The 13,154-nt window shown below is 38.9% G+C and overlaps 2 protein-coding genes across 4 annotated transcripts; one reads left to right on the top strand and one right to left on the bottom strand.

Moving 5' to 3' along the window:
- Positions 1-37: 37 nt before the first annotated feature.
- LOC120012183 (shaggy-related protein kinase eta) lies at positions 38-4,306 on the bottom strand. Of its 3 annotated transcripts, none has more exons than XM_038863488.1 (12): positions 4,148-4,306; positions 3,241-3,336; positions 3,035-3,094; positions 2,685-2,957; positions 2,532-2,606; positions 2,380-2,436; positions 1,914-2,054; positions 1,778-1,828; positions 1,601-1,696; positions 1,270-1,353; positions 901-1,002; positions 38-667 (listed from the first exon to the last, which is right to left on the bottom strand). In XM_038863488.1, exons 1-12 carry the CDS (start codon positions 4,160-4,162, stop codon positions 572-574), a joined length of 1,146 nt encoding a protein of 381 aa, XP_038719416.1. In that variant the 5' UTR covers positions 4,163-4,306; the 3' UTR covers positions 38-571. The 3 variants fall into 3 exon arrangements, with proteins under 3 accessions (XP_038719416.1, XP_038719418.1, XP_038719417.1); XM_038863490.1 differs by lacking the exon at positions 4,148-4,306 and adding an exon at positions 3,753-3,775; XM_038863489.1 differs by lacking the exon at positions 4,148-4,306 and adding an exon at positions 3,441-3,695.
- A 6,930-nt stretch (positions 4,307-11,236) lies between these two features.
- On the top strand, positions 11,237-12,667 carry LOC120012617 (probable aspartyl protease At4g16563). The gene has a single exon (XM_038864053.1). It carries the CDS (start codon positions 11,237-11,239, stop codon positions 12,665-12,667), a length of 1,431 nt encoding a protein of 476 aa, XP_038719981.1.
- Positions 12,668-13,154: the final 487 nt, after the last annotated feature.

Raw genomic sequence — 13,154 nt, 5'->3', positions numbered from 1 at the left:
CCACAAGGAAACAAAGCAAAACTCTGCAACACTTGGATTAGAAGGGGAATGATAAAATTTACTCTTCACAAACTGCAAGAAACAACGATTTTACGTTTTCAAGCCATCCAGATATCCACGAACCACCGACTTAGTACAAACAACTGGAAAAGGTACAAAATCCGATGACCACCGATACCACCACATTATGCTCAGGCCATTCTATTAGGGGCCTTTACTCCTATAGCTACCAATAGTCTTCAGCACTTATCCCTCTACTAGCACCTTACTGGTCAGCCCATTTCAATCTATTTTCACTATCGAACATTTACATAAATAGAACAAAGAAAAATATGAAAATAGAGAAAGAAGAAAAAAACGTAGTAAAGAGAGGAGAGGAAACATAGTGATGAAGCATCAAGGAAGACCAGTAATCAAGGCGCAGCCACCCAGTTGTCTTTGAGTCTTGGCACATCCCGAAAGTGAAAACCGAAGCGTAATTCAATGCATACTGATTACAAGTAGAGATTATACTCCCTTCCATCACATGTTAACAGGCAGATATCAATTTGCGCATTGCTCTTGTCTAGTTTTATGTTCCAGCTTGGTGGAAGAAACTCAGACCTACTTGCCGTTTCACATGATCTGGTATCAATTTGTTGATCACCTCAGGAGATGACCCAGATAACTGCACCCAAAATAATGCAATTAGCTAAACCATGGTTTCAATGGATGATTTGTTGAAGAGATGAGAACACTCTGATTGCAGAAAAATACTGCATTCGTAACAATTGCCATTATCATGAACAATTTCACAATCTTTATTGTTTAACTAAAAACCTAAGGAAGATCATTCACGGGAGAAATAAATCTGTATCGTGTCACAAAAAATTTAAGGACCAGAAAAGGATGAGGACATACTTCCTGTTTAAAGTTAAAAAGAGGCGGAAAAGGGCGGCAATTTGGTAGGCGAGCGTTGGGTTCGCGGAGTTCATCGAAGAAAGGATGTGCACATGCTTCTAGCTATGATAACATAAAGAAATACAAGTTAGGAAAAGTTGACCAAAAAAAAACAACTAATTCCTCCTTCGAGTTTAATTACAAGTTAAGATGTGCACATGCATCTACTACCCTTTGCCAAAGGAAATAGAATAGTGGACATGCTTCCAGTACCCTTCATCGAAGGAAAGGGAATAGTGGACTGAACTCCCAAATGACCCATGGAATAAAATCCACAGAAGTGGCATATCCGTAGAACTAGAACAGAAATCAATGAATGATTAAACTCACCGCAGTGCAGCGAAGACTTGGTGAGTATTGCAGTAGTCTCGATGCAAGATCAATTGCCTCTGGAGGCATTCGCTTGTGGAAAACCTAAATGCAAATATAATATTGTTATTGCAACCATCTTTCTTGGGTTCACAAATTATCAACTGAAAAGCTTTCGGCAAGGAGCAATGCCATATGCTCTAAAAAATGAGCACACACCAAAAATCAAAAGCAGAGGGGAAAAAAGCATACAATGAAAATTGGCACGATGGAAATTTAGGGAAGGACAAGAAAAGGTTAACAAGGTGGCAATTCTGCCTCTGCGAGAAATGTGAAATGGAAAATCACAAACCTTATGCCAAGGGTGTGCTTTTATCTGTGGAAATCTGAAATCAGTATAATTGGGATTCATACAACGGATTTCTTCCCTAGTTGGAGTACCAAGAACCTAGAGGGAAACATAAAAAGAGTTAACATGGTGATACTCCAGATACTCCCTCATCTTCAAGCAGTATCATGCAAACTGTACCTTGATAATTTCCACAAGCTGGTCGACCGCATTTTCTCCAGGAAACAATGGCTGCCAAATTATTCTGTCTTTAGATAGTCTTTCACAGATATTGTAGGGACATTTAGAATCTTTAGTGCATGTAAAGAATTCTGACCTGGCCCAGAAGAAGCTCAGCTAGGACACAACCGGCAGACCAGATATCAATTGAAGTGGTATACTCAGTGGCACCAAATATAAGTTCCGGTGCACGGTAGAAACGTGAACATATGTATGATATGTTAGCTTCACCTTTAACCTAAAAACAAGGAGATATATAGTAATTACATGAAGCTTTCTACAGGGAAAAAACAGAAACGATCACATTAACGGTATTCACAACTGCCAATGATAAGACGAACAATCACCATCAAAAACGACATATCACGCAAAATAGTGCATCATCCAACAATGACACGAATCAAACACCCAATGACTGTTAAGATGTCACAAGATCAAGACTCAAGAGACCTGGGGGATGCTTAATGTACTCTTCTATTCGTAAATTCCCGGAGAAAAAAGAATTCAATGATTGCTGGTTAGCTAGACAAACCATATGAAAACTGATGAGGGTACTGACTTACCAGTACTTTGGCACTTCCAAAGTCACAGAGCTTAACCTGATGAGTAAAAGGATCAACCTGCAGATCGACAATTAAGTGATTAACTTCAGCTAAAGAGAAAGAAAAAAGGTCTCCTGATTTCTTCAAAGCAAGCGATAACAAGTTAGGAATACCAGGATATTTTGAGGCTTCAAATCCCTGTGGCAAACTCCAGGAACAGTGTGGATGTATGCCAATCCTCTGAAAATCTGAAAAATATTCCTGAATTAATATATCGAGAAACTGAATAAGTAACAAATAAACCTAAAAGTGAATACTGCCAATACCTGATACATGTAAAGTTTGACAAATATGAGTGGCATTGTCTGTTTTGCACTGCTGTAATGCTGTAAGACCTTATACATGCTCTCCGGGACAAACTCCATGACCAAATTGAGAAACAATTCATTTTTACTAGTCGTGGAAAAGAAACAATGCTTCAAAGACACCACATTAGGATGATCTATCACACGCATCAACTGCAGTTCACGATTCTTATATCTCCTGTCCTGCAAAACCTTTTTTATTGCCACGGTCTCTCCAGTTTCCAAGCATTTTGCCTACAAGAATAGCAACAATAGCATGTTAAAGTGAACCAAGACATAAACTAGAATCAATAAAGACAATCTATGTGTACCTGGAAAACAATACCAAATGACCCAGTCCCCACAACACGCTCTGCCATGTAACTAATGGTCTGTAAATTGCAAAAATAACGTCAACACTCATCAGCTATGCAATAATCTAAATTTCCAAGCTACAATATAACTCATGCTTTGACATCTAAGTATCTAACACAATTAATTTTGCTTGTAAAAAAGCAATAATAAAAAGAATAGCTACCTGTTTAGGTTCTCCATTTTTGCCCCCAATTGTTGTGGAAATGATATGACCAGTAACTGGATCGGTTCCATCCATAACAGGGGCAGCTGCAATCTCCTATAAATCACAACACAAGAAAATCTCAATCAAGGATATTTCCCTATTCACTGACTGAGAAGGAGACGAAACTTGAAGGAGTATAATTGCAGGATTCATAATACCATTAACTACACGAACTAAAGACTACAAAATGCCGTGGTGGGAGAATCTCTTAGAAATAATACAAAAGCCTACACCATCTACAGCAGAATTAACGCAAGAAAAATTACCATGCAGACAGAAAAATTTAGCTCAACATAATCTGAACAAACCACAATAAAAGTAAGATATAAGATCTAAATACCACTCGACCCACAGGCTCAAAGCATAGATTTGAAAACCTTGTGGCAGTATAATTAAATCCTCTTAATTACAGAGAGAAAATATGAATGAGAGAAACAAATCAAAAGATCTTATAGATCGAGACAACCCACAAAGAGAAATAAACAATAAATATGCACGTAGAATTTTGCCCCACAAGCTCACAGCACCAGATCCAGAAATAGGAACAATCTATCCCGATTCTCTGTTTGGTAAACGAGAAAACGAAGTAAAACTAATATTCTGTCACGCTACCGAAATTAAATACGCAAAAAGAAAAAGAAAAAAAAAAACGGACGACGGGAAAAATTCTCACTCCATGACTTTCCTTCTCTCATGAAAAATAACGCTAACAATCAAAATTAACCTTCCTTCTCTGTTTCTCTACGTAATCATTCTCTCCAGAAAATCGAAAAGGAAAAAATTGGGAAAAAAATTTCAAAATCTGCACATTCCGGGAGAATAAAAGGAATCAGAAGAAGCAAAACAAAGAAGAAGGGAGTGATACCTTGTCCTCAGCCATGCATAGAGAGAGAAAGCAAGACAAGTTGTTCAGATTATCAGTCAGTTTGGGAGATCATGGTGAAGCCAAGGGGCAGAAGAAGGAAGGGAAGCCCTGGCCACTTGTAGCTAAGAGAGACAACAAACAAGCCCATGTGATTCCAGCTCCTTTCTTTTTTAGTCTTCTTGGTTTCTTCTCCTACTTTCCGTCTCTCAATTACCACCCTCCGCTTCTCCCTTTAATTACGAAAATGCCATTCTTTGAAAACTCGCCGACGCTCGTCCTGTCCTGCCTTGTCCTGTCCTGTCCTCTCCTGCTTTAGTAATAACCTTCTCCTGATAACCAAACCAGATAAACAAAACCTAACTACACTCTCTTACTACCTACCAAAATACCATTGACAAGGCAATTTTCTTGGGCTCAAGTATCAAAGGGTAATGACTTAGAAGAATAAAATCGTGTAACATCCGCATGAACCAATAAAGCCAAAGCAGATACATGTACCGACATTTCCAACAGGCAGCCCTCAACAAGTCTTTTGAGTTTTAACCTTTCGGTTACTTTATCTAACTGTGGCCAGTAACTTTTGATGATAAATGGAGGACCAAACTCCAAAGGTGGGAACGCTGTTTTGTATCACTGTGACTGCTTTGACCACTTCTTCTGTGGGAGTGGGAGGGGGGTATTTGGTCAAAGTCAAAACTGGCTAGTTTTCGTAACAACTCTGACTGCAAACTCTGATATACAGTCAGGTCACTCGTACTGTAAGCTTCACATCACCATTAAGAAAGACTGACATGTGTCATTAGCCCACTAGACAGCTCAGAGCCCAAAACAGCGCAGGCGGGTTAATGATTAAAGGCTCAAGAGGCCCAAGTGATGCAATCCGGCCCATTTACTGATAGGGAGTTTCTTGTCCGTTCATTAATGGCATGGCAGTATTTGTTTTGCTGAATATTTAAGTGGTTGTATTTTGGTATTGTAGCTTGGTGGATAAAATATGTAGACGTGAGTTGTGTATATTGTATCCAGCTGTAATTAGTCAAGTGTTACGGCACAAATTAGTCAAGTGTTACGGTTGTAATTAGTCTGTAATTAGTCAAGTGTTACGGCACAAATTAGTCAAGTATTACGGCTGTAATTAGTCAAGTGTTACGGCACAATTTAAGGAGTAAATTTAGTCTATGTCCAGCTGGTAAGTGGTTGATTAGGTCTGTGTAACATTATATATACGTGAGTCAATGAATGAAAAAATACTTTTGTCCACTATCTGACACTATCTGACATGGTATCGGAGCAAGTACGATAAAAAACCATAAAATTTCCTACTGTCTCTTGAAACTTCTTCTCTACAACTTTGGTTGTCTACTACTTCACGTAAAACTGCTTCTTAACTAATTCTTTTCCTTCACATAAACTTGCACTGTCTTGTATTCCACTGCTTATTGTTCTCAACTTCCGCTGCTACCCTCTAGATACTTCATCATGTCTGGTAATACAACTGACAACTTCAAGATCTCTCATGAGAAATTAACTGGGAGATCCAATTATGATTCTTGGTCCCGTGCTGCTCGTATGTCCATTGCTAGCAAGAAAAAACTTGGCTATATAACTGGAACAAAGAAGGCTCCTGCTACAACTGATGCTATAGCTTTTGAAACTTGGGCAGATGACTTGATTGGTAAGAAACAAGGGAGTCGAGCTTCTCTTGTGACCACCATAACAACTGATGATGACACTGAACTTGAGAAAGAGGACATGTCAGGTAACTTTAGTTTTGCTCTATGTACTTTTGTGTCTGCTTGTAATAATGCATGGATAGTTGATACTGGAGCGACTGATCATATGACTAATGACTCTAGAAAATTTACTACCTTCACTAAAAATCACTCCAAGTTTTTTGTCACCACAGCCAATGGCCAAACTGCTCCTGTCACTGGTACAGGAACCATCCAACTTACCCCTACCATTGTCTTATCTAATGTGCTTCTTGTTCCATCTTTAGACCGTGATTTGTTATCTGTGTCTAAACTTATGACTGCCTATTCTTGTCATTTTTTTCCAAAACATTGTATTTTTCAGGATCTTTACACTCAGGAGGAGATTGGGCGTGGTTCTAAGAGAGGGGACTTATGGTACTTCAGTGGCATTGGTTCTGATGTTGTGGCAAATCACACTAGTACCCACCTGTTGAGGAATGAAAAGTTGATTCGTTTATGACATCAACGTTTAGGACATCCATCTTTAGGCTATCTAAAACATTTGTTTCCTTCATTATTTAAATCTGACGTGTTTCGTAATTTCAATTGTTGTGAGACCTGCGTTTTTGCTAAAAGTCACCGCAATATTTTTCCCTTAAGTGATTTTGCATCAATAAAACCTTTTGCTTTGATTCATTCTGATGTCTGGGGTCCATCCCAAAATCCTACCTCTGGTGGTATGCGATGGTTCATTTCATTTATTGATGATTGCTCTCGTACTACATGGATTTATTTGTTTAAAAACAAGAGTGACGTCCCTCGTATTGTTAAACAATTTTGTACTATGGTTCAAACTCAGTTTGATACACCTGTTAGGGTTCTTCGCTCAGACAATGGAAGGGAATATGTCAATGAAACTCTTACCACCTTTTTTCAGTCACGTGGAATACTTCACCAGACTTCTTGTCCCTATACTCCACAACAAAACGGTGTGGCTGAGAGACGCAATCGTCAACTTTTGGAGGTTACCTGAGCTCTACTAATAGATAAACATGTTCCAAAATACCTATGGGGGGATGCCTTATTATCTGCCATGTATGTCATCAACAGGGTATCTTCTTGCATCCTTCAATATAAAACTCCACTACAAGTCCTTACTACTCATATGACAATTGCTCCTCCCATTCCTAATCTTCCTCCCAAAGTTTTTGGTTGTGTGGCTTATGTTCATGTTCACCCTCATCAAAGGAGTAAACTTGATCCCTGTGCCATTAAGTGTGTCTTTGTGGGGTACGCTCCTTACAAAAAGGGCTATCGGTGTTATCATCCTCCCACTCAAAAGTTCTATGTAACTATGGACGTTACCTTTAATGAAGATTTGTCCTATTTTTTCCCAAATGCCTCTTCTCCTCAGGGGGAGAGTATGAATATGGATATGGATGATAATAGTCATTGGGATCCACTTACAGTCACTCCACCAGAAACTTCCACTCCTCCACCAGATATTCCATCTCCACCATCGACTACTCTTGATGCTGTACCTGAACCGACTACCCATACTTTACCCAGAAATACCACTTCAGCTACTGTGCCCGACTGTCAAGGAACTAGTGATTGGATGCCAACATCTGAAATCAGTCCTGAAACTACCGAGAAACCACAAGAAGACCACGTCCAGAGTCCAAATGAGGTAATTTCTGAAATAAATGATGTTTTATCTAATTCTTCCAATATGCCTGAATTTGAGTCTACTATCCCAGCATATCAGTTACCTGCTCGGACAAACCGAGGCAAATCAAAACTTCAATATTCTGCCGACTTGAATGCTAAAGCCAAATATCCTATAGGCAATCATGTGTCAACCCATAGAGTACCCAAGTCATATGAGTCGTTTTTATATCAAATATCTACTGTATCTATTCCAAGACAGGTAAAAGAAGCATTAGCAGACACTAAGTGGACTGAAGCTATGGCTGAAGAAATGAGAGCATTACAAAAGAATGATACTTGGGACATAGTTCAGTTACCTCCGGGGAAGAAAACTATTGGGTGTAGATGGATTTTTACTATCAAATATAATGCTGATGGATCGATAGAAAGATACAAAGCAAGACTGGTGGCCAAAGGTTACAATCAGAGATTTGGGGTGGATTATAATGAGACTTTTGCACCGGTAGCAAAGATCAACACTGTAAGAGTATTGTTATCTGTAGCCGCAAATAATGATTGGCCTTTGTTACAATATGACGTAAAGAATGCCTTTTTACATGGTCAGTTAAAGGAAGATGTATACATGGATCTACCACCTGGAGTTTCAGAACAACCTAAAATGGTGTGCAAGTTAAAGAGAGCGTTATATGGCTTAAAACAGTCTCCCCGAGCTTGGTTTGGTAAATTTGCTTTGTCAATGAAAAAGTTTGGATACAGACAAAGTAACTCAGACCATACTTTATTTCTGAAGCACAAGAAAGACAAGGTAACTGCTTTAATTATTTATGTGGATGATATGATATTGACAGGGAATGATAGTGTTGAGATAGAAAATTTAAAAAAACTTCTGTCAAATGAATTTGAGATGAAAGAACTTGGAGAATTGAAGTACTTTCTTGGCATAGAGGTGATACGGTCAAATCAAGGAATATTTCTTTCCCAGAGAAAATATATCCTAGACTTATTGACTGATACAGGGATGCTTGCTTGCAAACCAGTTGACACACCAATTGAACAAAATCATAAGCTACATGAAGACCCGGGAGAGGTTCCTACCAACAAGGAGAGGTATCAACGTCTAGTAGGCAGATTAATTTATCTATCTCATACTAGACCTGATATTGCTTATGCTGTTAGTGTGGTAAGTCAATTCATGCATGCACCTAGTGAGAGACATATGGATGCAGTCATTCGAATTCTTCGATACTTGAAGAGTGCACCTGGAAAAGGTGTCATGTTCACGAAGAATGGTCACTTAGATGTTGAGGGTTATACTGATGCTGATTGGGCAGGTGATAATACAAATAGACGTTCTACTTCAGGTTACTTCACTTTTGTTGGAGGTAACCTTGTTACGTGGAGAAGTAAGAAACAAAAGGTTGTCTCTCGATCAAGTGCAGAGGCTGAGTATAGAGCAATGTCCTATGGAATATGTGAATTATTGTGGATTAAATATTTGTTGAGAGATCTCGGGTATAAGCCGAGTTCTGCTATGTCCTTGTACTGTGACAATAAGGCTGCGATTGCTATTGCACATAACCCGGTACAACATGACCGCACCAAACATGTGGAGGTAGATAGGAACTTTATCAAAGAAAAACTAGAAGCACAGATTATTGATGTACCATTTGTGAAGTCTGAAGATCAGTTAGCTGATGTCTTGACAAAGGCGGTTTCTAGTGTTGTGTTTTCTAACTCACTTGACAAGTTGGGCATGGTAGATCTTTACGCACCAACTTGAGGGGGAGTGTAGACGTGAGTTGTGTATATTGTATCCAGCTGTAATTAGTCAAGTGTTACGGCACAAATTAGTCAAGTGTTACGGCTGTAATTAGTCTGTAATTAGTCAAGTGTTACGGCACAAATTAGTCAAGTATTACGGCTGTAATTAGTCTGTAATTAGTCAAGTGTTACAGCACAAATTAGTCAAGTATTACGGCTGTAATTAGTCAAGTGTTACGGCACAATTTAAGGAGTAAATTTAGTCTATGTCCAGCTGATAAGTGGTTGATTAGGTCTGTGTAACACTATATATACGTGAGTCAATGAATGAAAAAAATACTTTTGTCCACTATCTGACACTATCTGACAAAATATATGGCCGTGGGGTTGGCTGTGCCTGTGATAAGATAACCAGAGAGTTTGTGTTAATATTGGGCTGTCAGCTGTGGCAATAGGGCACACGCCAAGTGTTCGATAAAAAGCCTCCGCGGTATTTGTTTCAATAGATAAGGCTCTATAAATTCGTGTGGGTTTAAGCTCAAAAATAAATAATACCTCATCACAAAGTGGTGTTGATTTGGACTATTCATGGTTCGATATTCGCACAACTTTTCAAACTTATTTCGTAGTATCGGAGATTCAGAGTCTTTCAATCCTCGGACCTTCCCAATCTCATTGAAGTTCTTGATGAGCCTTGTCAACCGACAAATGAGGGGAAACTCGATCTATTTGAGTTACCTGTTGTGTTTCGCATTAGTGCATCTCACACACTTCATTCTTTTGTGAACCAAATGCGCCCGTAGCGTGGCTATGCTACAAACCATGGAATCTCTCCAAGCTTTACAAAACACATCTTATAAAATATAACCCTACAATCCCAAAACACACACAAAGGAACAGAGACTTGGGCTCGCACACAGTTCGCTTTAAGTGCCTTCCTTGAGGTCCACCCCCATCAGATAGACTTGGTTCTTCATTTGCACCATGTCAAGTACTGATTCCCTCATTAAATTACTTACAAATTAAATACATTTATTGTTGTACTATTAATCCAACATCAATCATACATCATATCATATACGATTCCTTTTATCGTCTAGAAAATGTAAAGCCCATGTGAGATTTGACCAGTTGATGCCGATTGGCCTACCGGTTTTGCGGTGGAATCCACCACCTAAGCATTTGTTTAGGCAATGTGGCTTGGTTTAGTACAAAACTAATTTATCAATGTTGCGGCTTAATTATCAGCACTAATGATTCATCATCTACAATAGTTAATCAAAATTGGCCGGTTTTATGTATTACAAGTATCCTAATAAGCACTTTATAGGTATCATGTACACCACGTCTATCTTAATCACTGCATTTCTATGGGGCCGGACCATAAAGACTCAAGAGATCCTCGCAATACCATTGAACTCATGCGCTGGACCATGGTCCAAATACTTATTATGTCGTTATGTGAGAAACTTTTATGCATGCGGATCTGATGGTTCGAGTTTATGCTCATTTCGGATGTCCAATGTCAAACTCTTATATGATATCATTCTCGATTTTTTAAAAAAAAATTTTATGAGAATCACAAAGCTTGCCATCCACGTGCTCCCCACAAATAACGACCAAACTGTTTTTGTGTGTTTGAGTCAGCATATTCCAATAGGTGGCTCTTTACATGCATGAAAACATGGGGTCCTCAAAGCCTACTTCACCAATATTATTAATTCTCTCAACTGAATTTTTTTAATTTCATGAAGTAAATATTATATAAAGCATGCGCGCACTCACTTAGTTTTTATATATATTAATGAAATAGTTTATGTCTACAAAGTAGTATCCATGCAAATCCTAGCAAAGTCGCCAAAACCCTAGCAAGTTTTCCTCTATATATACATACCACTATTAACCATTAAGCCATCAGAATTCACACAAGACACAAAGAATTAGAGAATTAAGTGAGTTTACAATGTCAACAATACTAGCTTACTCCATTTCCACTTTTTTCTTCCTCCTCTCAATGATCACTTCAAAATCCCTAGCAAGACAGGGAAACCCTAATTCACTAGTTCTTGGTCTGAGCCGGTCTACGGCTTCCCTTCCCACTCCAAAATCCTCCATGAGAAGACGGCCATCAGAGGATTCAGACATAATGGAGCCATTGAGGGAAGTTAGAGATGGGTATTTGATATCCTTAACTCTAGGTACACCCCCACAAGTTATCCAAGTTTATATGGATACTGGGAGTGACCTTACTTGGGTCCCTTATGGGAATTTATCTTTTGATTGCATGGATTGTGATGACTATAGGAACAACAAATTAGTGGCTACATATTCTCCTTCTCACTCAACTTCATCATTTAGAGATGTGTGTTCAAGCTCATTTTGCATTGACATCCATAGCTCTGATAATTCTCTTGATCCATGCACTGTGTCTGGATGTTCACTGAGTATGCTACTCAAAGGCACTTGCACTAGACCCTGTCCTTCTTTTGCTTACACTTATGGTGCTGGAGGGGTTGTAATTGGGACACTAACTAGGGACACACTTAGGGTTCATGGAAGTAACCCTAGTGTGATCACTAGAGATATCCCAAAATTCACTTTTGGGTGTGTTGGGTCTGCCTATAGAGAACCTATTGGGATTGCTGGGTTTGGGAAGGGTCCACTTTCTTTGCCTTCTCAATTAGGGTTCCTTCACAAGGGCTTTTCACACTGTTTCTTGCCCTTCAAGTTTGCTAATAACCCTAATATTTCAAGCCCATTAGTGATTGGTGATGTTGCTATATCTTCTAGAAACAATATGCAATTCACTCCAATGTTGAAGAGTCCTATGTACCCAAACTACTATTACATGGGTCTAGAGGCTATAACTGTAGGTACCAATATTAGTCCAACCCAAGTGCCCTTAACACTAAGAGAGTTTGATTCACAAGGCAATGGAGGTATGTTGATTGATTCAGGCACAACTTATACTCACCTTCCTGAGCCATTCTACTCACAACTCCTCTCAAAACTTGATTCAATGATAACTTATCCAAGAGCCAGCGAAGTAGAAGCAAGAACTGGGTTTGATTTGTGCTACAAAGTCCCATGTCCAAACAATACTTTCATGGATGATCAGTTTCCTTCAGTCACCTTCCATTTCTTGAATAATGTGAGTGTTGTTTTGCCACAAGGGAATCACTTTTATGCCATGAGTGCACCAGTTAACTCAATTGCTGTGAAGTGTCTGTTGTTCCAAAGTATGGATGATGGTGATTATGGACCAGCTGGTGTGTTTGGGAGCTTCCAACAACAAAATATGGAGGTTGTGTATGATTTGGATGATGAGAGGATTGGGTTTCAGACCAAAGATTGTGCTTCCGCTGCAGCTTCTCAAGCAATACACAACAATTAAAATAACAATTATGATAAGGATCCCAGCAACTTGTATATCAGTTATCCCAGCTACTGAATTGTACGCGTATTATTTCATGTGTATCATGTGGAATATGTAAAGCGCACGAATTCACTTAGATCATGTGCATTCATCTTAGCAGTTGGGATAACTGGAATACCAACAACTACTGTGATCTTTATCATTTTCGTTAAAATAATTCATCAAGTGCTAGCAGGTAGTTAATGGCAGTTCTTGTTGCTAGCCAATGGAATAATGGTGCACTAGTTCTGGCCCAGAAAATAAGGAAGCTTTTCAGTTTGTAGATTTGGAAAATGTCCTTTCTTCTGTTTTCATTAGTTTGCTTTTATGAAGTTAGTTTGTAATTGGTCAAGTCTTGGCTTTAAGTCCTTATACAGATAAGGACAATGAGCTGGATATATTCTCCTTGTTTGGGAACTGATCATGAGGAATAATCTATGATTTATGTAAATTAGTTGAGCTGGGA

Source organism: Tripterygium wilfordii, chromosome 13 (genome assembly GCF_013401445.1).
Source record: "Tripterygium wilfordii isolate XIE 37 chromosome 13, ASM1340144v1, whole genome shotgun sequence".
NCBI classification, from domain to species: Eukaryota; Viridiplantae; Streptophyta; class Magnoliopsida; order Celastrales; family Celastraceae; genus Tripterygium; species Tripterygium wilfordii.
This window is presented reverse-complemented; position numbering and strand designations above follow the sequence as displayed.

Bases quoted from the DNA above. Each gene is read 5' to 3' on its own strand.
- LOC120012183 (XM_038863488.1), bottom strand. The intron at 2,055-2,379 runs GTAAGTCAGTAC...CCTTGTTTTTAG, and splicing joins TTGGAAGTGCCAAAGTACTG to GTTAAAGGTGAAGCTAACAT. The intron at 1,697-1,777 runs GTACAGTTTGCA...GTTTCCCTCTAG, and splicing joins AGCTTGTGGAAATTATCAAG to GTTCTTGGTACTCCAACTAG.
- LOC120012617 (XM_038864053.1), top strand. From the start codon at position 11,237: ATGTCAACAATACTAGCTTACTCCATTTCCACTTTTTTCTTCCTCCTC.